Below are 23,839 nucleotides of genomic sequence, written 5' to 3'. Positions count from 1 at the left end.
TTTGTGTACAATATTCTTTGATATTCAAGGCCAATAACTCTATCTAAAAGGAAAACCAGGAATTTCTTGCATGGTTGGTTTCAGTGAATGCTTGCTGACTCTTAATTAGTACACCTTTTCCTTGCCCAGGGCTCTTCAACAGTTTAATGGTGTGTGTCAAAAACTTGTTTGGGATTGATATGTACTGAATATGTCTATAATTTGTGGTATCCACCTACTTTTAATTGTTGACTTATTACAGTGTTTTATTTATGGTGTCTTCCATTTGCTTTGGTTTTTCTGAAGTTTTACCTAGAGAACGAGCTGTGTAAATTCTCATATAGACCAAGAGATAATGTGTATGGTGCAGTAAAGCTGAACTTTAGAACATCTTGAGACTTATTCTTGAGTGTTGTAGGTCCCAGTTTCCTCATTGAATGTTTTTCTTCCTTTTTTTTTCTGAGACAGGGTTTCTCTGTAGCTTTGGAGCCTGTCCTGGAATTAGCTCTTGTAGACCAGGCTGGTCTCGAACTCACAGAGATCCACCAGCTTCTGCCTCTGAAGTGCTGGGATTAAAGGTGTGTACCACCACCACTGCCTGGCGAATGTTTTTCTTTAAGGTATTTCTCATAATGTGCTTTTGATCTCCATGAAAGACAGATTGAGTGAATCTGAAGAATTCAGGTCTTCTTCCAGGGATGTCTGTGGACCTCACAAAGCAGACTCCTGAAACACCCAGAAAGCCTGTCTTTATCTGTCTGCATAAGAACAATTAAGGAGAATAAAGCTGATTGGCATAATTTAATCCTAAAGTGGAAAAGCCTCAGTGATTCAGGTTTTAATACTATGAGTAACATTGCCAACCTGAAAATCAGCTTGTTCAGTAAAGACAACATTGGATTAGAGAACAGCAGCCTAATTTCCAACAAAAAGGAAGAAAAGACATCCAGAACATGCTAAGGGATTCAAGATGCAATGTGAGGAACTCTAGGCTACCTTGAATGGTTTGATAAAAAGACAAATGAAAATAGAAAAGTTGTCTACTAAGAGAATTTGTGAACAATAAAGTTATCGTAGTGGAAAGGATACTAAAGGAACCCCACTGTTTCACACGTGACCAATAATCTATTTTATGAAATCTCCTGCCAGCTCTCTGGCATGTTCAGAAAGGAAATCCTCCTCAGCACACCCTTAGTGTGGAGCTGGCCCCTCACCAGACTGTGACTTCATCCTCAGATGTAGCTACACCTACCAGGGAAGGGACTGCAAGCTACAGCTAGAGAGCATGTTGTTGGAAACCAGACCAGCCCTGTGACTCCCCAGGTACAACCTAGGCTAGTTGGACAGTCCCGTAGATGGGACCTGGCATTGTGCACCTGAGCCAGGCACCTTTCTGGAATGGCCATCAGCCCTCTTATGATCCTGGATCACTGTATTAGTCCTTGCAGCCTCTCCAGATTCCCTTTGTGCCTCACACCCACCTGTCGTGAACGTTAGTGAAATAAATGAGTTCCCTAGGGAGACGATAATTCTTATGTTATTATCATGATGATGCAATCCACAAAATTCAAACCGTGTGAATTTCTACAAGATTAACAACAGTTTCTTCAGCACATGAATCACAAGAAATAAACATTAGAAGGAGGTTTAAAGAGCCATCTCAACTGATGATGACTCAGTGGGTAAAAGACAATGCCATCAACCTAAGTTCAGTCCCCAGGTGGAAGGAGAGAAGCACCTCCTACAAACTGTCCTCTGGCCTCCACACAGACACGATGGTGAGCAAACACACAGCACTGCTCCACTAAATACATTACTAAAAAAGACTGAGGAAATCGAAGAAATCTGCATGTCAGCTATAAATAATTAAGAATTGTTAAGCTCTATAATATTGTGGTTATGTTTTAAAGAGAAGTCTTTATCTTTTTAAGATGCATATTAAAATGCTTAATGGATAGAAAGGAAATAGTTTCTGTCATTTGCTTCAAAATATCAAACAGAATGGAGAGAGGGGTTTTGATCTATTATTGTTGAACATGGTCAGCAAATATGGTATAGCTTTATCATATTACTCTCCAAGTTTTGTCTATATTCTAAATATTCGTAATGGAAACTTAGAAATTTTCCCCAATATTTTTATTGCCATATAGATAGTTATTTGCTTATTCAGGTCCAAAACTCACTCTATTGTAGCTTACATATTCTTCCATCGTATAGCTAAAATTAGAGCCCTTTTACTTGTAGATTGATATATTGATTGTTTAGTTTCTAGGACCCCCATCTCTGACTTTGCCTAAGAAGTTGCTTCTAGATAAATCAAAGATTTAATAAACGGTTGAAGTTTCAACTAGCAGACTACCTACCCATATGAAACCATAATGGGTCATATGGATTATTAAAGTAATTTGTGAGACTAGGTGGTTTGTTGGAAACTATTCACAATATCCCTAGTTCTAACTAGGCTCGGTTGGTTTGTGATGGGAATTGAACCCAGGACTGTAGTAATAGGGGCGGCGGCAGGGCTGCGTCCCCAAAACCCCAGCCGCCTGCTCCGGCTAGCTTATGCCCCGAAATAATTACACAGACACTGTATTCATTTAAACACTGCTTTGGCCCATTCCTATCTAGCCTCTTCTAGGCTAATTCTCACATATTAATTTAGCCCATTTCTAGTCATCTGTGTAGCGCCCCTAGGTGCGCTTACCGGGAAGATTCTAGCCTAAGTCCATCCTGGGTCGGAGCTTCATAGCGTGCGTCTTCCCTGGAGCAGGTAGCATGGCGTCTCTCTTGTGTCTGCTCCGGAGAGGAGAGCTGCGGAGTCTGCCCTCACTTCCTCTTCCTCCCAGCGTTCTGTTCTGTTTACTCCACCCACCTAAGGGTGGGCCTATCCAATGGGCCTAGCAGTTTCTTTATTGCTTAGCCAATGAAATCAACAGATTGATATATGACACTCCCACATCACAGGACCTCACACATGAGGTATGGCACTCTACCATTAACTTAATAACCCAAGCCTTTTGGCCTTAGCATAAGTTCTAGGAAGGACAGTGTCTGTTTCTACTTTATACTCAGTGCTTAGCAAGCTGTTTGATAAACAATAGTGTTAAATGAATTAATTTAAACTTTTTTGTGTTATTTTTCAAAAATAAGGTAATTGCAGGCATGTTCAGCCTATAGCTATGGACTGCTTGTATCACATGATAGCCACGAATATGAATCAACACAACACATATGTAGATGACATTATATCACAATGATAAAAGATTGAACACTTCTGGAAATGAAGTCTTTGAATTTTCTTCTAAAAACCCTTTTGTGCATGATGTGTTTATGTGAGTGCAGGGATGCCGTGGTAAACATGTGGAGGTAGAAGACATATTGTAAATTTGGTTCAGTCCGTCCATCTTTACATGGCTTCTAGGGATTGAACGCACGACTTTAGGCTTGTAATGTGACTGTCTTTACCACATGAGCAGTCTCACCAACCTCAGAAATGATTCTTATGAGACCTCAAACACTAAAAAAAAAATATTTTTTTTTGCCTTGAGACTAATTTTTAAAATCTGAGATTTTGGGAAATATTGTTATAATTCCTTTTATACTCAGTAGCATCATAGGTGGTATGCTAATTCTTAAAAATTTTTATTAGTTGTTTGAGAGTTTTGTACATGATTTGATCATATTTATCCCCTAACTCTTCTCAGATCTACTTCTCTCCTTTCTTACCCACTCAACTTTTTGTCTGCTTTTTTCAAAGCCATCAAGATCAATTTCTGATGCTCAAATACTCTTAGATGTGTAGTATTTTACTCGAGTGTGCTTGACTTACAAGGGCTGTGCTCTTAGAGAAAATGGCTTCTCTCTTGTAGCAGCAGCTAACAGTTGCTAACAGCTTGATGACTAGGGGTGGGAGTTGGGGCCAAATTTCCTTCTCCATGCCGGAATTTGGAATGGCTTAAGCTTATACAGAGCTTATTGTATATGTTACCACAGTCACTGTGAGTTTATGTATGCAGCTGCCCCACTGTGTTCATAAGACATGTTTCATGTAGTCATTTACTACCTCTGACACTTACACTCTTCCTGACCCTTTTTGTATAGTGATCCCTGAGCCTTGGTAGGAGGGGTGCAATATATATTCCACTTTTGGCTCATCATTCTGAAGCTTATATTCTCGGCACCTTGATTAGTTGTGGTCTTTGTGTTAATCACCATCTACTGCAAATAGAAGCTTCTCAGAGGATTGAGAGATGTGTTGATATGTGAGTATAATGATAAGTCATTAAGAATCGGTATGGTACTATGTCAGTTTAGCAGAATTATAGTAGTAGGGTTTCCTCTGAGGACTATGACCTGTCTAGATAGGTTCTGGTCTGAGAAAGGGTGCCAAATATGGGCTTTACCTTGTGGAACAGTACTCAGAAATCTAATCATAAAGTATCTGGTTACTCCCATGTTATTCTTGCTGCTATGAACCAGTGGGCATGTGTTGCCAGGTCACTCATATATTGTAGTTCACAGGGTTTGCAGAGGAGGAAGATTGGTAATTACTTTTCTCTTCTGGAAGCATGCACAGTATTGTAAAAGCTAGCTAAAAGAGGTGAAGCTTCTAGGTCAGTACCAGCTTTCTTTCTCCATGTTCTTTAACTCAAGTATGTGGTGTCATCAGCAATACAAGTTCTGGAGGGTAACCAAGAGCAAGGGCCATAGCCTGTAATGTTTGTGGGGGAGGTCTGTGGGACCTTTTTAGCCAACAGTTCCAAAAAAATCAACCCACTCATGGCACTGGACATTTTTTGTTAGTCTTTATGTCCAGTATGAACATTGTTGCCCTGTTATAGTGTGCTGTGGGACTGATCTTGTACTCTGTCACTTGTATTGGTCACTTGTATTGGTTTAATAAAATGCTCATTGGCTAGTAGCCAGGCAGGAAGATAGGTGGGGCAGCCAGAACAAGAAGAATTCTGGGAAGAGGAAAAGCTCAGTCTGTAGTCATCACCCAGATGCAGAGGAAGCAAGAAGAGAATGCCTCACTGATAAAAGGTACCAAGCCACGTGAATAACACAGATAAGAATTATGGGTTAAGATGTAAGAGTTAGTTATAAGAAGTCTGAGCTAATAGGCCAATCAGTTTATAATTAATGTAGGCATTGTGTGTTTCTTTGGGACTGAATGGCTGTGGGACCAGGTGGGGCAGAAACCTTTGTCAACAATAGTGTTGCCCCATTCTAACTCTTTGTATGTTGTGTATATGTGTGTATTAGGAAGCCTCTGTAGTAGGAATTTTCCAAGACTTTTTAAAAGTATTTTGTGTTATTTTTCTTTCACACATTCCCTCCCCTTTCCTGTCCTCTTCTCTCCCACCACAATTTAACCTTTTCTATTCCGTTATCACATTTTAACTCTTTATACCAGTGCATTCTATCCCCCCTCATATGAAACCCCCTCCCCATGATTCCTTAGTAATTTCTTAACCTCTATGATCATTCCAATTGAAACACACATATCTGAAGGTTCAAATCTAGCATTCACAAATGAGAGAAACATATCTGAAGGTTCAAATCTAGCATCCACAAATGAGAGAAACCATATGAGATTTATCTTTCTGGATCTGGGTTACCTCTCTCAGAATGATTGTTTCTAGTTCCAGTCATTTACCTGTGAATATCATAATTTCATCATTCTTTATAGCTTAATACTATTTCCCTGTGTAAATATATCATATTTTCATCATCCACCATCAGCTTATGGACATCTAGGCTGTTTCTGTTTCCCGGATATTGTGAGTAGAGCAGCAGTGAATGTGAATGATCTGCTCTCTCTAGAGTAGGCTATGGAGTCCTTTGGGTAGATACCCAGGAGTAGTATAGTTGGATCATGTGGTAGGTCTATTTTTAGTCTTTGAGGAACTAACACACTGATCTTTATAGTTGCTGCTCCAGTTTGTATTTCTACCAACAATGAATAAGTGTTTCCCCATTCCACACTATGACAGCAAAACAAATGACAGTTGTTATATCTAAATCTCTGAAACAGTAACCTGGTTCTCTTATAGTCTTTGAGGGTGTGCTGGAAATCTAATGTAGTCTTTGTATACACTAGGCACATATAATATTTGGGGAATAATGTATTCTTATTAAAGGAAGTAAATACTGTTCTCAACACAAAAAGAGTCAGATTTAGCAAGTTCCAAAGTCCATCTTTAAGAAAATTGATAAAAGGTTGCTTTGCTTACATACTTGCACCTTTTACTGCAGTTGTGTTTGGTTTTACAACCTGTATAGTCTCTGAACATCTTCTAGGTAAGTTCCAGATGTCATTAAATCCAAACCCCAGAGATTAGACATTTGTGCTTCTTTTATAGATTTTGCTTCATAAATTTGGAGGTTGTCAAATTAGGGTTAGACATTATAAAAGAAAAATAATTTCTCCAATATTCTACAAAAGAGAAGAGCACTGTGTTAAAGTGTAATTTTTTTTAAATGACTATAATGCAAATGGTAAAATACATTTTGACTATAGCCATCAATATACTGCTTGAAAAAAGAAAACTCATGATCAAGATACTAAACAGATAGGAAACTAGAGAAAATATCTATAGGGCTGGAGAAATGGATCAGCCATTAAAGTTTAGGCTCACAACCAAAAATACAAGAGAAAATATTTATAATGCATATTTTTCTTTTCAAAAATTTTGTTATGTATAACTATATACAGTATAAACTGTAGCTATTGGGCAAAAATAAGTTTCTCAAAGAAAAATTTATAGCCATCATGGAGGTGCAGGAGAGGCTGAGGAAGAACTGTTACTTGAGCGCAGGACTTTGCAGATAATCTTGGCAATACACTGAGAGTTTGTCTCAGAAATATAAAAGCAAGTTATAATAAATAAAAATATTCTATGTATGTTGACAGTTGCTGTGCTACTAACATGAAAATTATCTTTATATTTAAATCCTAAGAGAAGCCTCAATACTTTTTGCTATTTTCGCATGAAAACCATGTTTGTTCTTCTTTTAGTAAAACCCCAGTAGTTGTTTAAAGCACTTTTATTTTGGAGCTGTTTCAAAAATTGCTTTTTTCATGTGTATAGCTAAAACACATTAATAGATACTGCTTTAAATATGCTGCAAAATCAAGTTTTTACTGTGTGCATTGAGTCAGTAACTTTTTTTTACTATAAAAGCACAAATAGCAACAGTGATATACAAATAAGATTACATAGAAGCTAATGAACGGTAAAATCACCAAGGCCAGCTGGATGATGGAGCATGTGATCAAACCAGACTCCCTGAACGTGGCTGAGAAGGAGGGCTGACTGAGAAGCCAAGGACAATGGCGCTGGGTTTTGATCCTACTGCATGTAATGACTTTGTGGGAGCCTAGTCTGTTTGGATGCTCACCTTCCTAGACCTGGATGGAGGGGGGAGGACCTTGGACTGACCACAGGGCAGGGAACCCTGACTGCTCTTTGGACTGGAGAGGGAGGGGAAGGGGGATGGGGGGAGCGGGAGGGAAATGGGAGGAGGTGGAAATTTTTAATTAAATAATAAAATAAAGAAAGAAAGAAAGAAACAGTTATCAGAAGAGAAGAATAAAGTATAAACTGGGGTAAAATACCTGCAAACCTTCTATTTTATAAGAGATTAATATCTATATCAGAAACTCAAACAACTCAGAAGCAAGAAAACAATAGCACAGTTTAAAAATGGGCAGGGGCTAGAGAGGTGACTTGGTAGTTAAGAACATTGGCTGCTCTTCCATGGGACCCTGGTTTATTACCAGCATCCATATGATGGCTCATAATCATCTGGAACTTCAGTTCCAGGGCATTTGACTCCTTCTGGCCCCCAAGGGTAACAGGCACACACTTGGTATACATATGTGTAGGCAAACACCCGTACATAGGAAATTATAAAGCAATTGTTTAAATGGACAAAAAGGCATGCCTGTAATTCCAGCCCTTGGGAGGTAGAGGCAGGAGGATCAGACGTTGTAGTTCATCCTCAGCTACTAGTGAGTTTGAGATAGCCTGTCCTACCTGTGATCCCACCTCTGCACCCAAAATAAACAGGAGCATGGGGATAGTCAACAACTGTGCCTTCCAAAACTCTAGAACTGACAGACATCTCACTGCCTAGATAGTCACCCAAAGTTCTTCTGTATTGTTGGGGCACCTATCTTCAGCCTACAGGCCCATAGTATCCAGCAGACTTTTCCATGAAGCAGGAAGTTTGAAGATCTGTTCTGACTTGTAATGGCAAAGTCCATCAGTTGCTTTCTTTTGTGTCCTGCAGACATTAGTCTGGAAGGAATCCACAGGTTCTCATCCTCTGTGGAAACAAAATAAGAACCTCTTTTCTAAAGCAACATATCCTTAGACCCAAATTTTGGAGAAAAGGAACCTTTAAAACATATATGTTGGTTAAGCTTAGCAGTCCCCAGAATCAAATGTCTCTCTGCTGTCAAAAATTAAAAAAAAAACAATACAATAATATACATAATCCAGACTCTCTGTGTATATTCCATTTTTACATGGCTTATTTTTCTTCATTCCTATTACTTTTTCTACAAGTTTACTCTGTCTCTTTAGACTTTGTTTTAGTTTTTAAAAACCATTTGCTTCTTTTTATAACTTTCTATATTCTTTTCCTTCTCTCTCCCAAGCCTACTATCCAACACTGTGACTCATTTAGAGGTCTTCTTTATTTATCTGGATTTGGCTTTATTGCATATCTCTAATGCTTTTCTGATCAGGACTATGTAACGGCGTAAATGAATGCAGACAGATTGTAAAAATATAGACAGCTTTAATAGACTTACTGAATCACCATTCCCATGGAGACCAGGAAAGCAGAAGCAAGCACTGCGAGCTTGGCTTGCCAGATTTATAGGTAAACATTAGCCTGAGGCGAACACGCCCCCTAAGGGGCGGGACTTATCCCTACAGGACTGCTTCTTAAAATGTTAAGCACTTTTTAAAAACCTAATTGGCAGTGTTGCTAGGGCAAAAGAGGCCCTGCCCGCTTGCTCTGCCCAGTCCAGCATGGTGGAGCTGTTTGCTGCCTCTGAGAGCCATGTACCTTGCCCCATTTTTAGGCACACAGCGGGTCTATGTTGCCATTAAGCAACATAGAAAGTTCCATGAGGTACTGAGAAAAAAGTATATCTTTTTTAGTCAAGTTTTTTGTTTGGGTAGAATGTTCTATAGATGTCTCTTAAATCCATTTGTATCATAACATCTGTTAGTTCCCTTATTTCTCTGTTAAGTTTCTGTCTGGCAGGTCTGTCCATTGGTGAGAGTGGGGTGTTAAAGTTTTCCACTGTTAGTTTGTGAGGTTTAATGTGTGATTTGCTTTATTAAGGTTTCTTTTACAAATGTGGGTATCCTTCAGAACTGAGATTTCATCTTGATGGATTTTTCCTGTGATATACATGAAATGTCCTTCTCCATCTCTTTTTATTGATTTTAGTTTGAAGTCTATTTTGTTAGATATTAGGATAGCTACACCAGCTTGTTTCTTAGGTCCATTTTACACTGAGGTAATGTCTGTCTTTGAAGTTGAAGGATGGGTCCTGTTTTCATATCCATTCTATTAGCCTGTGTCTTTTTATAGGTGAGTTGAGTCCATGAATATTAAGTGATTGTTAATTTCTGTTATTTTCTGGTTTTGTTGGTGGTAATAGTAATGTGTTTGCGTTTCCCTTCTTTGGGCTTTGGTGTTGCCTGTGTTTTTGTGGATGCAGTTAGCTTCCTTGGGTTGGGATTTTCCTTCTAGTACTTTCTGTAGGGCTGGATTTGTGAATACGTATTGTTTAAGTCTAGTTTTGTCACAGAATGTCTTTTTTTCCATCTATGGTGTTTGAAAGCTTTTCTGGGTATAGTAGTCTGGTCTGGCATCAGTGGTCTCTTAGTGTTTGCAAAATATTTACTCAGGACCTTCTGGCCTTCATAGTTTGCATTGAGAAGTCTGGTGTAATTCTGATAGGTCTGCCTTTATATGTTAGATGGCATTTTTCTTTTGCAGCTCTTCATATTCTTTCTTTTTCTGTATATTTAGTGTTTTGGTTATTATGTTGCAGAGGGACCTTTTTTTTTAGTCTAGGCTATTTGGTGTTCTGTAATTTTCTTGTACCTTCATAAGCATCCCCTTCTTTAGGTTGGAAAAGTTTTCTTCTATGTTCTGTGCCTTTGACCTGGAGTTCTTCTTCTTCTTCTATCCCTATTATTCTTAGGTTTGGTCTTTTCATGGTGTCCCAGATTTCCTGGATGTTTTGTCTTAAGAATTTGTTAGACTTAATATTTTCTTTGATCGGTGAATCTAACTTTTCTATTGTGTCTTCAATGCCTGAAATTCTCTCTTTCATCTTGTATTCTGTTGGTTATGCTTACATTTGTGGTTCCTATTAGTTTACCCAGATTTTCTATTTTCCAGAATTCCCTCAATTTGTGTTTTTTTTTATTGCCTCTATTTCGATTTTCATGTCTTGAACTGTTTCCTTCACCTGTTTTATTTTTTCTTGGCTTTTCTGGCTTTATTTCCTGGATTTATTGATTTCTTCCAATTTTTTTGTGTTTTTTTTCCCCTCCATTTCTTTAAGGGAAATTTTCATTTCCTCTTTAAGGGCCTCTATAATCTTCATAAAGCTATTTTTTAAGGTTAGTTTTTCCCCCTGTTTTGTCTGTTTGGGAAATTCAGGTCTTGCTGCTGTAGAACCACTAGGTTCTGGTGGTGCCATATTGCTCTTTATGTTGTTGAACATATTCTTGCACTGCCTTCTACCTGTCTGGGTTTGGGATAACTATAGGTACATACATTGATTCTTCTTCCAATTGGTACAGATGTTATCTGTGCCTTGGGGACTCTTTTCCTCCAATTGGTGAAGGTGGAGCCTGCACCTCTCTCTGGGTGGCCTCTGATGCCACTGGGGTTGGTGGTGGAGGGCCTGGCTGTGGTAGTCTTTCCTGCTGACTGGCTGTTAGTGCTCTTCCTCCAGTCTGCGCAGGTAGGAGCTGTGCCTCCGTGGCTGTGCACCGCTACTCTTCCTCTAGTTGGTGCAGGTTGGAGGTGTGGCTGTGTGCCTTTTAGTGCACATTGTACTCCAGTAGGCACAGGTGAGGACTGTGCCTCCAGGGCCCTCTGATGCAGCCAGGCATGGTGATGGAGCTGCCTCTTCCTTCAGTTGGTGTAGGCTGTGCCTCCGGGGGCCCTCTGCAGGTGGGGATGGTGGTGGAGCTGCCAGCCCACAGGAGACGTGCCTGCTGCTGGGGCTGGGGTGGGAGGGGTGCAGGTTATACCCCTGACCTAGGGTTTAGAGTATGTGGCTATCCAGGGATATTGAGCTTCTAATCTGGCCTAGCTATTATGGTGAAATGACTAAGGCTAACCTTGTGAAATTATAAAGATAAGTTTTGATAATTGACAGGATTTTTATTATGATGTCTTTTTGGGACTAAATAAGAAAAATAAAGTTTGGGCTTTTGTAATATTAAAAAAAAGGTTCCTAAAATCCCTAAAATCACAGAAACTCTACAGATCCTTGCTTAAGATCTTGCAGCTAGTTGATGGTTGAAGAAAGAGAATATTTTTTTTTGACATCTAGTCCCTTGAATCCCTAAGACTGACCTCAGTAGTTGTTTTTGTAGGCATATGCCCACTCTGAAATAGTATTGTATCTTCACTTTGAAATCAGAGACTGAGATTCATAGAAGGGCTGAGTAGCCCCAGGATACTGAAGAGTATTAAGTAGCACACTTATCTGGCAGCTACTGCTTCACTAATGACAGTTCTCAGATAGAGCTGAACATAAGAAATAAGCCTTTTAAAAATCCCTGAACAATTGAAAAAGTACCACAACGTGCAAAATAAAATCATAACGTCTCTTTGGCAGTGCCCCCAAATCCCCATTCTTCTTTGACCTTGCAATTACAGTTTTAAGAATCCTGGCTTCTCTGTTCAGCATAGATAAGAAGCAAAATTGGAAGGGCAAGAAAGCTTTTAAGCAAATGAACATGGGCAGCTGTAAGAAGTAACCACTTAAGGTGAGGAAGAAACACACTATAAGAGCTATAAGACACACTTGTTCCACACCTAGACTCTTTGTAATAAAAACAAATAAGGTCCCTGTATTCTATCACCTCCAAGATGGCATTATTATATTAAAGTATTATATTTGAGCATGCTAATTAAGGGGGAATTTGTAACATCTGATTTTGTGTTACACCTTCGGTACAGTTTGCGCGCCACTGTTCCGCACGGGAGTAGAGTTGAGCAAGGGCCTGGAGATTTTAAGAACACACGCAGAGACCAGGGTCATTTGAAAGGAGACCAGCCAATGCCAGTTTATTCAGATTTGGGGGAGTCCTTATCTACCTAACTGCTGCACAAGGATCTCTGCCCAGGCAGATGGGAAATTACCATATTAACAATGGAGACAATGCCCTGCAGCTAATCACCAGGGGGGGTGGAGGGAGAGCACAGAAACAAACAGGATGCTTAGTCAGCTGACCATAAACTGTCCCCGCAAATACACCCCAGGAACAAGGGCAGACCAGGGCCCTACAGGAATTACACATCTTTTATCTAAAGAGTTATTTCTAAGTGACAGATACTGAAATTGCAAGGCTTGCTCATGTATTTATATACAAGGTACTTTTGAGATTTTATGTTCAAAAACCATTGAAAGACAATGGTTGGGAAACAACAATAACTGGTCTATGCATGAGCAGCAAAGTGAAGGCAATTAATGCTGCTTCATGAGTTGGACTAAACTTGTTTCAGGCTTTGAATTCTGGCTGGCCCTTAATAGCTACAATGAATGTGTAATTGACATGCCATAGCCTGGGAATGAAATAAAGATTCATATGTAAAATCTCCAGAGAAATGAAACCTTTGAATCTTCAACTTTTGCAGTGTTTTAAGACCTTGCCCAGAAAGGAGGCAATATTGCAAAGTGGTTGAAAGCCTTGAATCAAGCTGCCTAAGGTCACATTCCAGCCCCTGCATTTTAAAGATAGAATTTAAATGATTGAGTCTGATCCAAGTTAGACTTTTGTTCTGTGAAAATAATATAATTAGTAGGAGACTTTTGAGGACTCAAAAAGTTCAAATATGTTAGTATTGTTTTGGCACATATGTGATAAATGATGGCCATTGTTTTATTATTTATATAGCCCCTATTAGAAAAACTTGGACTGTATATACACCATAATGATTACTATTATTTATTTGTTTGTTTATTATTTATGTTTGTGTCAGTGTATGTCATATGTGTGTGAGTGACAGCAGCCAGAAATGTGTATTGGGTTCCATGGAGCTTGAGTTACTGGTAGCTGCTGCCCCTGGGTGCTGAGACCTAAACAGTCTTCTACAAGAGCAGCAGTCACTCTTAACCATTTAGCAATCTCTGCAGTCCCGTTTGCTGCTTTTTATGTTGGAATAAATTGTTTTTTCCTCATCTTGACATATGACAAAGGTCATTTACAAGTTAAATGTATTTTTTTTACTTTTTACTAGGCACTGAAGTTTTATAAATAGATCAGAAATGCATAACAAAAGAATTCTAACCTTACATACTACCCTGATCAAAAACAGTTTTAAGCTTAAAACATTAGAAGAAACCATGGTAGTTTTAAATATTTTGCTACACACCAAACTCTTAACGACTTTATACTTAAATATCCTTCAAATGTGAATGGTTTTGGTTTCCAGGTTTTTCGTTTAATAGTATCACCCATTGATAAGATTTCATTTGAATCCCCAGCTCAGTATACTCTGGCTTTTTTACTCTTTTTAAATGAGCCGGTGCTTTAGAGGCTGTACAGTACCGTTTTTGTGCCCAGAAATTAGTTTTTGGCTCCTCACTACTGAGAGCTGCCAAAGTACCATGGAAAAATGTGGAGCAATTCAAAGTTGCTAAAGAAACTATCATGCACTGTGTATGTCTTCATACACCCTGACTGAATCCTCATATTTTTACCCCCTTCTGCAGAGGACCAAACAGTACCTTTAAGAAACTGAATCATTAAGTGGTTTGATCAACACATGGGATATCATTAAACAGTGTTCAAACAACGTTAGCCTGCTTAAAAGACTGTTATACTATGCCCCTTGTCTTTCAAAAAGAAGTAGTTACTCAGCATAATCTGGAATATCTCCATTAATGTCAACAACTGGCCAATAACTTAGACATCAAATCAACAGCCAGGAACCTACTGCATACAAGAGCTAACTAACAATATCTTCCTTTCTAGGGGATGAAGGCAGTGAACCTGGCCAAATTTCTACAGGTGTAAGGATCCTGAGATGAACAAAATTTCCTCCTTTCTCTACTTCCTATGGGTTTTAGTATATTTGTTTCTGTTTTGTTTTGTTTTTAGAGAACTTAGCTCTGGCTTTTAGACCTCTATTGCAAGTCTGCACCTCCTCACATTGCCCTTCAGAATTTGAGGTTTATGGAAATTTGAGCTTTTTAAGGTCTTTATTTTTGTTTGGGTTGACTTGTTTGTTTTAAACATCCATTTCTATAGAATTGATATTTCTTTCTTTCTTTGAAATTAGAATAACCTTAGTTCTAACAAGCTTTCCATATGTAGGATTTTATTACACAGCAATGTAGATTTGACTAGAGAAGCAAATGTCAACACGCCAAGCATATAATCCCAGTAATCCCAGTACTCAGGAGACTGAAGCAGGAAAATCTTGAGTTTGGACTGTGTATCAAGTCTCTGTCTTAAAACAAAACCTGTTTTTATTTCTGGAAATTGCCCTTTGTTAACCCAAATTTATATTGACCAAAACTACTTATGGCTAAATGGGCACTGCTTATGACAGTTAATTTTGTGTTTTTTTAGTAACCTTAGAAAAACCAACTACAGCTGTCTATTTCATCTTCTAATCTCTAGTCCTAGGACATAGTGGTATTCCAGAAATGTTTGTTCAGTGAAGGGATTGAGTGTTCTTTGAAAGTAATTTTGTTTCCCACAAAATTTTAAGTAGATCTTGAAGATTCTTATAACAACATCATACTAAATACGGCATACAGAGAATATGGTAGTTTGGCTCTTATTATAAATATGACTTTGAGGAAAAGTCACCCAGTCTCTTAAAATGTTTTTCTATCTCTGCAAAAACCCTGTGATTAAATGGTTTTGGTTTCAAGCTGCCATTCAGCCCAAAGTTATATCATCTGTGATAATTGCATTTTATTTTTCATAATCCTCAGGAATGGCATATTAACTGTTTACTGTTGCTGTGTAGCCCTGAGGTATAATAATTGGCATAAATGTGTTCTCTTGATTATGCTTTGAAGCTAATGTTCTTACTTTTAAAAAGGGAAAAGGTGAGGAAAGAATCAGTAAAGATAATTGGTAAGAAATTACTTTTGAAATTACTATATCTAGAGTAGTCTATGTTTAAGGGTAGACTATTTTTATTAATTATTGTTATTTTCTCTTTTATTGAAAATAGATTCTTTTCTTACATAATATATCCTGATTATAGTTTTCCCCTCTATTCCTCCAAGTTCTATGCCTCCTTTCTTTGTGGTGATATTTTGTTTGTACTCTAGCAAATATAGCTTGCCTGAAGATCAGATGGTGGAGCTAGGTACTACTTAATCATAGAGACCAGGCAGTGGTGGCTAATCCGCCTTTAATCCCACCTTGAAGTAGCAGCAGGAAGATCAGGAGGTCAAGGCCACACTGAGTCACAAGAGATTTAACCAGCCTAAAAGCAGTGGTGGCCCAGGACTTTAATCCCAGCACTAGGGAGGCAGAGTCAGGTGGATCTTTGTGAGTTCAAGGCCAGCCTGGTCTACAAGAGCTAGTTCCAGGACAGCCAGGGCTGTTACACAGAGAAATCCTGTCTCATAAAACCAGAGAGAGAGAGAGAGAGAGAGAGAGAGAGAGAGAGAGAGACAGAGACACAGACACAGACACAGACACAGACACAGACACAGACACAGACAGACAGACAGACAGAGAAAAACAGAGCTCATACCTTTGATTCAGAGAGAGAGAGAGACAGAAAAACAGAGCTCATACCTTTGATTGGGGGGGGGGCTAGCTCACACCTTTGATCCCAGCACGTGGTTGACTCTTTTAATCCCAGCACTAGGCAGGTGGAGACAGGAAGTGATATGGCTGGGTGGAGAGAGGAATCTAAGGCAGGAGGAGATAGGAGCTCACCCCCCTTTAGTTTGAAGATTTTATAGAGGTAAGAACTCTAGTGGCTGCCTGCTTTACTTCTTTGATCTTTCTACCTCCTCCTTCATGAGATTCCCTGAGCCCTGAGTGGGGGGATTTGATGGAGACAACCCATTTAGGGCTGAGTGCTCCAAAGTCTCTCACTCTCTGTGTAAAGTCCGACTGTGGGTGTCTGTATTTGTTCCCATCTGTTGCAGGAGGAAGCTTCTCTGATGATGGCTGAACAAGGCACTGATCTATGAGAATGGCAGAATATCATTAGGAGTTATTTTATCTCTACATGTTTTTTATCACTACATGTTTTTATTGTTTTAGACTTGTATTATTTGACTTTACCCCAGGTTTGAGTAGAGGTTTGCTCCAGTAGAAAAATTGAAGTCAAAAACGAAAATGATTTCTCTTTTCAAAATCAGTATGTATAATGCATATGAAAATTTTCAACCATGTTAGCAAACAAAGAAGTGTAACAAAAGACAGATATATACATTTGTTCATCAAATTGGCAAGTGTAAATGGCACTCATTTTCGGTGATGGTATTAAACTGGCATTCTTAAAGTAGTGAGAGCATAAATTGGTGTGTCTGGATAGCAGTCTGAAAGCTTCCTAAAAATTTTAAATTTTTATACTTTCAACCCACAATTTCACATCTAGAAAAATCATTTTGAGGAATTTTATTGTGGAGTTGTACAGTTTCTTATGTACAAAGCTTCCTATAGTATATGTATTATGAAGACAGATGGTGGTAAGCTTATTAATATCTGATTTAACTTTCTTCCCTGCTCTTTTGTTTTCCATATTTTGTTATACAAAAATAAGATTTTCCAGTAACAAAATATATACCTAATTTTTTTAATGCAAGTTTGTCTTTCTTATATGTAGAAGTCTTTCTTATTTCTTCAATCTAACACCATCTTTTGTTTCTGAACAGGTCTCCAGAAAAAGTTGGACTTTCATCAGTCAAGGTTAGTTGTATTTTCTCAGAGATTTTGGTATTTGTCACCTCCTTGTTACTGTTTTTTTAAAGTTATTTTTTGTTCAAGAACATTGTTGTTATACTCTGATTTACCAATTATTTATAAATCTATTAAAACTTATGTAAATATTGTGCTATAAGCACAGTTACGTATAATTTTTTAAATATTCATTATTTTTATTTTATTTATAATTTTAAAAATGAAAGAACACTATATAGATCTAAGTGCATAAAGTACTTACCTAGTATATAAAAGACCTTAGGTTCAGACTCTAGTATTTTAAAAAAAAAGAAAAAAATTACAGAATAACAAAAATACTTCTAAGCTTCCTACGGGCACATATTTTGACAGTATTAATAGTGTATAAATAAAAAAATAATACTGGTCTTATTTCTAAGGAAAGAGACTTTCTGTTGTGACAATTTGTCATTGGTAGCCTTTTTTGCTTGTTATTTTTTTGTCATACTGGAGTTCAAACTTGATTCCTAGCACATTCTAGGTAAAGGCTCAGTCACTGAGCTATATCCTAGCCCCTAAGAGATAACCATTTTAAATACAAAAATATGGTGAAAATTTTTTTACATTTAATACATCATATATAATAAGTATTGATATATGTGTATTACATGATTTTGTATGTACAATCTTGAACATTCTCTACATATCATATATATGCATATGTATACACATACCTTCTTTTATGTACATTAGATACATTATATTTATTTAGAACATTCTACAGAAGTAAAAATGAATTAATTATACACAAAACCCAAATGCGTTTCAAACCCAGAGTAATGATTGGTGGTACAAGACACAGAAAAATATATGCACCGTGATTCCATTATGTTAAATTCAAAAGTATACCACGAAGAAGTCTCTTGATTCAATCCCCTTACCCCCATAAAATTGGGCATGATGGCTTTTCTGTCCTGCCAGCCAGCTACCAAATAACCACACAGAGACTTATTATTATTTATAAATTCTTGGCCAATAGCTTAGGCTTGTTGCTTAACTAACTCTTACATCTTAAATTAACCCATATTTCTTACCTATGCTCTACCATGTGGTGGTCCCTTTTTTTTCACCAGAGCATGTTCATCTCCTGCTTCCTCTGTGGCTGGCCGGTGACCCCACCCTCCTTCCCAGTGTTCTTTCAGTCTGGCCCTCCTGTCTGACCTCTTCCTGACTAGTTCTTGGCCAGTTAGCTCTTTATTAAACCAATGAGAGTAATATATTGCCACAGTGTACAAAGGATTATTCTATGGCAATAGCTCATGCCTATAATCCAAGCACTAGAGATATGGAGGCAGAAGAATAAAAAATTCAAAATCATTTTTGTTTACATAGTGGATTTGAGGTCATCTTGTTCTACCTGAGACCCTGTCTCCATCAAACAAACAAAGAAAAAAGGAAAAAAAGAGATATAAACATTAAACTGGGAAGAAAGCAGAGTAATGATAAACAAAATTTAGGCTATCATTTCTCAGGAGAGATTATAAAGGAAAATGAGAATAATGTATAAGAGAGTTTAAACCTCTTTCCTTTTTCTTTAACTGGATGCTTAAGAAAGGTTCTATCATAATTCTTCCTTGTATTTTATAACTTTCTACTTACTATTTCCATAAAACATGTTTTAAAAGTAACACATAGAAATGGGTTAAATATCTATAGAGCAAAAGAAACATAATGAAAAGAGCCTTTCCTTCTATTCCTCAGCCCCTACCTCCTAGTCTTTATTTCTAGAAGCAAATGCTTTTTATGCTTTATACTTGGCTCTAAGGTATTTATAGGTTATAACAAATAGGTTTAGAGAATCTACTTTACACCAGTAATTAAAGACTGTCCTTACTTGACTAAAATTAGATAACAAATGTACATATTTAGTAAATAAATATGAGAATGGATAGTGTTCCCTTTTTACCTTCTTAACTTCAAAATAAGTATGGAGTCACAGGGAGCTACAAATATAGTATGAAGATGTTCTGCGTATCCTTCAGCCAGTTTCCCTGATGGTTATAACTTAATTATAGAGCAGTATCAAAACCATTGGTTCAGTGTGAATGTCAGTATTTTCTCTGTGTGTCTGTGTAACCACCACAACCAAGATGCAGAACTGTCATCAACACAGTTCTTGTGCTACCGCTTTATAGTTAACATGCTGCAAATGCCCCACATCATCTCCAAATTTGTTTTCCATCTCTATAATTTTTTCATTTTGACAGAGCAAAACCAAGGAAAGGAAAAGAACCCCAAAAGAAGGCACAAGAATCAGAGACCCACTCATTCACACACTCAGGGTCCCATAAAAATACTAAAGTGAAAGCTATAATATATGTGCAAAGGACCTGGTATAGGCACTGTCCTTGCTGCTTCAGTCTCTGAGTTCATATGAGCTTTGCTCAGTTGATTTAGAGGACCTGTTCTCCTGGTGTCTACCATCCCCCTCTGGCTCTTACACTCTTTCTGCTTCCTCTTCTTCAGGGTTCTCTGAGTCCTGAGTAGAGGGATGTGACTGAGACATCCCATTCAGAGCTGTGTGTTCTAAGTCCTGGCTCTTTGCATATTGTATGGCTGAGGGTATTGTATGGCTCTGTGTTTATTCCCATCTGCTTTCCCATCTGCTGCAAGAGGGAGATTCTCTGATGTTGGGCGAATAAGGCACTGATCTATGAGTGGGCAGTATATAATGAGGAGTCATTTTATTACTACTTTTTCTTTTTTTTCTTTTTATTTATTTATTTATTAAAGATTTCTGTCTCTTCCCCGCCACCGCCTCCCATTTCCCCCCCCCTCCCCTAATCAAGTCCCCCTCCCTCGTCAGCCCAAAGAGCAATCAAGGTTCCCTGCCCTGTGGGAAGTCCAAGGACCACCCACCTCCATCCAGGTCTAGTAAGGTGAGCATCCAAACTGCCTAGGCTCCCACAAAGCCAGTACGTGCAGTAGGATCAAAACCCATTGCCATTGTTCTTGACTTCTCAGTAGTCCTCATTGTCCACTATGTTCAGCGAGTCTGGTTTTATCCCAGGCTTTTTCAGACCCAGGCCAGCTGGCCTTGGTGAGTTCCCAATAGAACATCCCCATTGTCTCAGTGTGTGGGTGCACCCCTCGCAGTCCTGAGTTCCTTGCTCGTGCTCTCTCTCCTGCTCCTGATTTGGACCTTGAGATTTCTGTCCAGTGCTCCAATGTGGGTCTCTGTCTCTGTCTCCTTTCATTGCCTGATAAAGGTTAATATTCAGGAGGATGCCTATATGTTTTTCTTTGGGTTCTCCTTCATATTTAGCTTCTCTAGGATCACTAATTATAGGCTCAATGTCCTTTATTTGTGGCTAGAAACCAAATATGAGTGAGTACATCCCATGTTCCTCTTTTTGGGTCTGGCTTACCTCACTCAGGATAGTGTTTTCTATTTCCGTCCATTTGCATGCAAAATTCAAGAAGTCCTTGTTTTTTACTGCTGAGTAGTACTCTAATATGTATATATTCCATAAACCAGTAGTTAGTGTTTGATTTTACCCTGGGTCTCTGGGCTGTCTAATGTCTGGTTCTTGGTCACCCAAAGCAGTGTCAAGTATGATTTCTATCTCCTAGAGTGGGCCTTAAGTCAAATCAGACATTGCTTGGCTACTCCGACAAGCTTTGTGCCACCATTGCCCTAGCTTATTTGGTAGGCAGGACAGCATTATAGATCAAAGGTTTTGTGGATGGGTTGGATTTTATGTTTCTTCTTTGGTAGCCTGAAGAGTACCTTCCCATACCAAAGACATTAGAACGTAGGGGTAAAAGTTCTGTGTAGGCACCAGATTGACTTCTCCATCATATTTAGTGAGTTGCATGGATGTTGTTTTCAACAAAGAGTCCTTGCTGTCTGTTTGAGAGGAGCAGTCTGTTGTCTTAGCAGTAGCCTTTATTGCTTGGGAATTTTCATGGGACCCCAAGAGATGGCTAGTTGGGACTCTGTCTCCCTCATTATTTCAAGTCTTCATTATTATTACCTTCGTATATTTTTAGGACTTTCCCACTGCACTAGGTTTCTATACCACCAAATGCCCCACAATTCTGTCTCTCTCTGCGTTCCTTCCCTTAACCACATCTTCCCTCTTCCTCCCAACCTGTTCCTCCTGTTCCTGACCAGTCATCCTAAGTTAGGTAACCCAGATGCAGAAAGATAGATATGATATGTATTCACTTATAAGTGGATATTAACCATTAAATAAATGATAACCAAGCTATAATCTGTAGCCACAGAGAGGTTAGGTATAGAGGAAGGGACTGGGGGGGGGCATGGATATTCCTGGGAGGGGAAAATAGTATAGATTTTATGGGTGAACTAGGAGTGGGGAACATGTGTATTAAAAGTAAAATGTTCAAGTCCTATAATAGGGAAAGTATAAGCAACTATATTAGTCAACACAAGTAGAGCATAACTTCTACATGGATGACTAAAAACTGAATCATGAATTATACCTTTTATTAAAGTGTGTTTCTGATACTGTGATACAGACTAGAGAAACAACATGATATTGGGAAAGTAGGAACTTAGTTTTGTGTTTGAGTAAAGAACATTCTACCCTATAAGAAGATACTAAAGAGTGTCTCAAGTATCATTAACTTGATGATGCTGTCTTGTCACATACTTTATTTCTATTGCTTTATCTTCCCAGCCCGACAGAGGTGTTATCAGAAGGATCTAGGGCTATATATAGTCAACTACTTTGATTTTCTTTCAGTGAAATTATAGTTGACTTATGTATATTTAGATTTTACTAAGAAACTTTCTGATTGACTTCATTTCCCTGGAGATCAGATCCTTTGGCTGGTGCTATATGACACCTTTTAACTTCTGACTTAGCAGCTTGCTATATTTCAAGTGCAAAGTCCAAAAGAGCTTTGGTAAGCTATATAAAATAGAAATCTAATCACTGCTTGGCAGTTTTTTTCAGTGTAAGAGTGCTAACCAGGATCTTTGTAAATACTAATTAAAACAAATCAAATTGGGGGCCTAGAAAATTTTCATGTAATTTTTAATAGCTTAAATGAAGAAATTTTCCTTTAAATTATGTTGTAAAAGGCTTTTGATTTTCCAGGTAATAAACAGTTAGAGAATAATTAAATTAAAATACTTAAAATTGGTAGGATTGATGATACTATGTGATAACTATTCTTAAAGATGATATTTCAGATATTCATTATCTTGTCCAAGTAATCTTACTAAATAGTTTTGATTAGATCTTCGTTAGTTTAAACCTAGGCTGGAGCTGGAAAGATTGCTCAGTGGTTAAGAGCACTGGCTGCTCTTCCAGAGGCCTTGAGTTCAATTCCCAGAAACCACACAGTGGCTCACAGCCATCTATAATGAGTTCTGGTACCCTCTTCTGGCATGCAGGCGTACACAGAGGCATAATGCTGTATACATAATAAATAAATAAATAAATAAATAAATAAATAAATAAATAAATAAATCAATCTTTTTTTTGAAAAAAAAAAAAGAATACTTGTTCTTAAAGAGAGCTCAAATTTGATTTCCAGCATGAACATTTGATTTATAGCTATTAGTCCTTCAGTTGCAGAGGATCAGACATGCACACAGTGCACATATATACATGCAGGAAAAACAATACACTTAAAAATATGTAAATAAACACATGTTTTTAATGAGTAGTTCCTTTTGTACAAGGCCTCTGACCTACACAAAGAACTACAGAAAACTAGGAAAAGTATTTTCCTAGTATCCCACTAGGAAAGAGTGGGATAGTCTTCTCCAGGGAAAAACACACCAAGTGGTTATCCAATACTAAATGTTCAGCCCTGAAAGCCTATATACAAGTAACATCATATAGACTGAGCAGGTTATATTTAGGAATACATATTTATGTGCACATATGTATATAATAACAACTAATGAAAAAGATGCCATGAACTTGTAAGGACAAGTATATGGCAGAGTTTGAGAGGAAGATAGGGGAAGGGAAAATGTTTTATTATAATCGTAAAGATAAAAGGAAAAAGCACTTCATTAAAAAAAGCAGGCTGGGCATAGTTGGCACACGCCTTTAATCTCAGCACTTGTGAGGCAGAGGCAGGTGAATCTCTATGAGTACAGTTTGAGTTTGCTCTACACAGTGAATCCCAGACCAACCAGGGCTATATAATGAGGTGCTATTTCAACAAATAAAATTTAAATCCAGAAATCAATTAAAGAATATATAAACTTAAGATGTATATATTATTATATATTTACCAAAGTAAAACCAGAATATACATTATTCGACCTTCACTATTTAGCAGTGATTATTTAGTGCTGGACACCATTTGAGATATTGCATAAATAATGATAGATTCAAGAAGCAATGTCCTCGTTCTTGTGGTCGTTGTGGTAGTTTGAATGTAATTGGCTCCCATAAACTCATAGGGAGTGGCACTAATAGAAGGTGTGGCTTTGTTGGAGTAGATATGGCCTTGTTGGAGGAAGTGTGTCACTGTGGGAGTGGGCTTTGGGGTTTCCTATGCTCAAGATATCACCCAGTGTCTCAATTGATTTCCTGTTGCCTTCTGATCAAGATATAGCCAGCACCATGTCTGCCTGCATGCTGTCATGCTTCCTGCCATGATGATAATGGATTGAACCTCTGAAACTGAAAGCAAGACACAATAATTAAATGCCTTCCTGTTGACAG

At 38.1% G+C, this 23,839-nt stretch overlaps 1 protein-coding gene across 4 annotated transcripts in view; it reads left to right on the top strand.

Annotated features, from left to right (window-relative positions):
* The window catches only part of Wdr44 (WD repeat domain 44), a 105,923-nt gene that overhangs the window by 23,379 nt on the left and 58,705 nt on the right, over window positions 1–23,839 (top strand). For all 4 annotated transcript variants that reach the window (XM_075957472.1, XM_075957474.1, XM_075957471.1 and 1 more), the window contains one exon: window positions 17,117–17,150. In XM_075957472.1, coding sequence (XP_075813587.1) covers window positions 17,117–17,150 — 34 coding nt within the window. The remainder of the gene's footprint in view (window positions 1–17,116; window positions 17,151–23,839) is intronic.

The sequence above is a fragment of the Microtus pennsylvanicus genome, chromosome X (assembly GCF_037038515.1).
Source record: "Microtus pennsylvanicus isolate mMicPen1 chromosome X, mMicPen1.hap1, whole genome shotgun sequence".
Classification (NCBI taxonomy): Eukaryota; Metazoa; Chordata; class Mammalia; order Rodentia; family Cricetidae; genus Microtus; species Microtus pennsylvanicus.
This window is presented reverse-complemented; position numbering and strand designations above follow the sequence as displayed.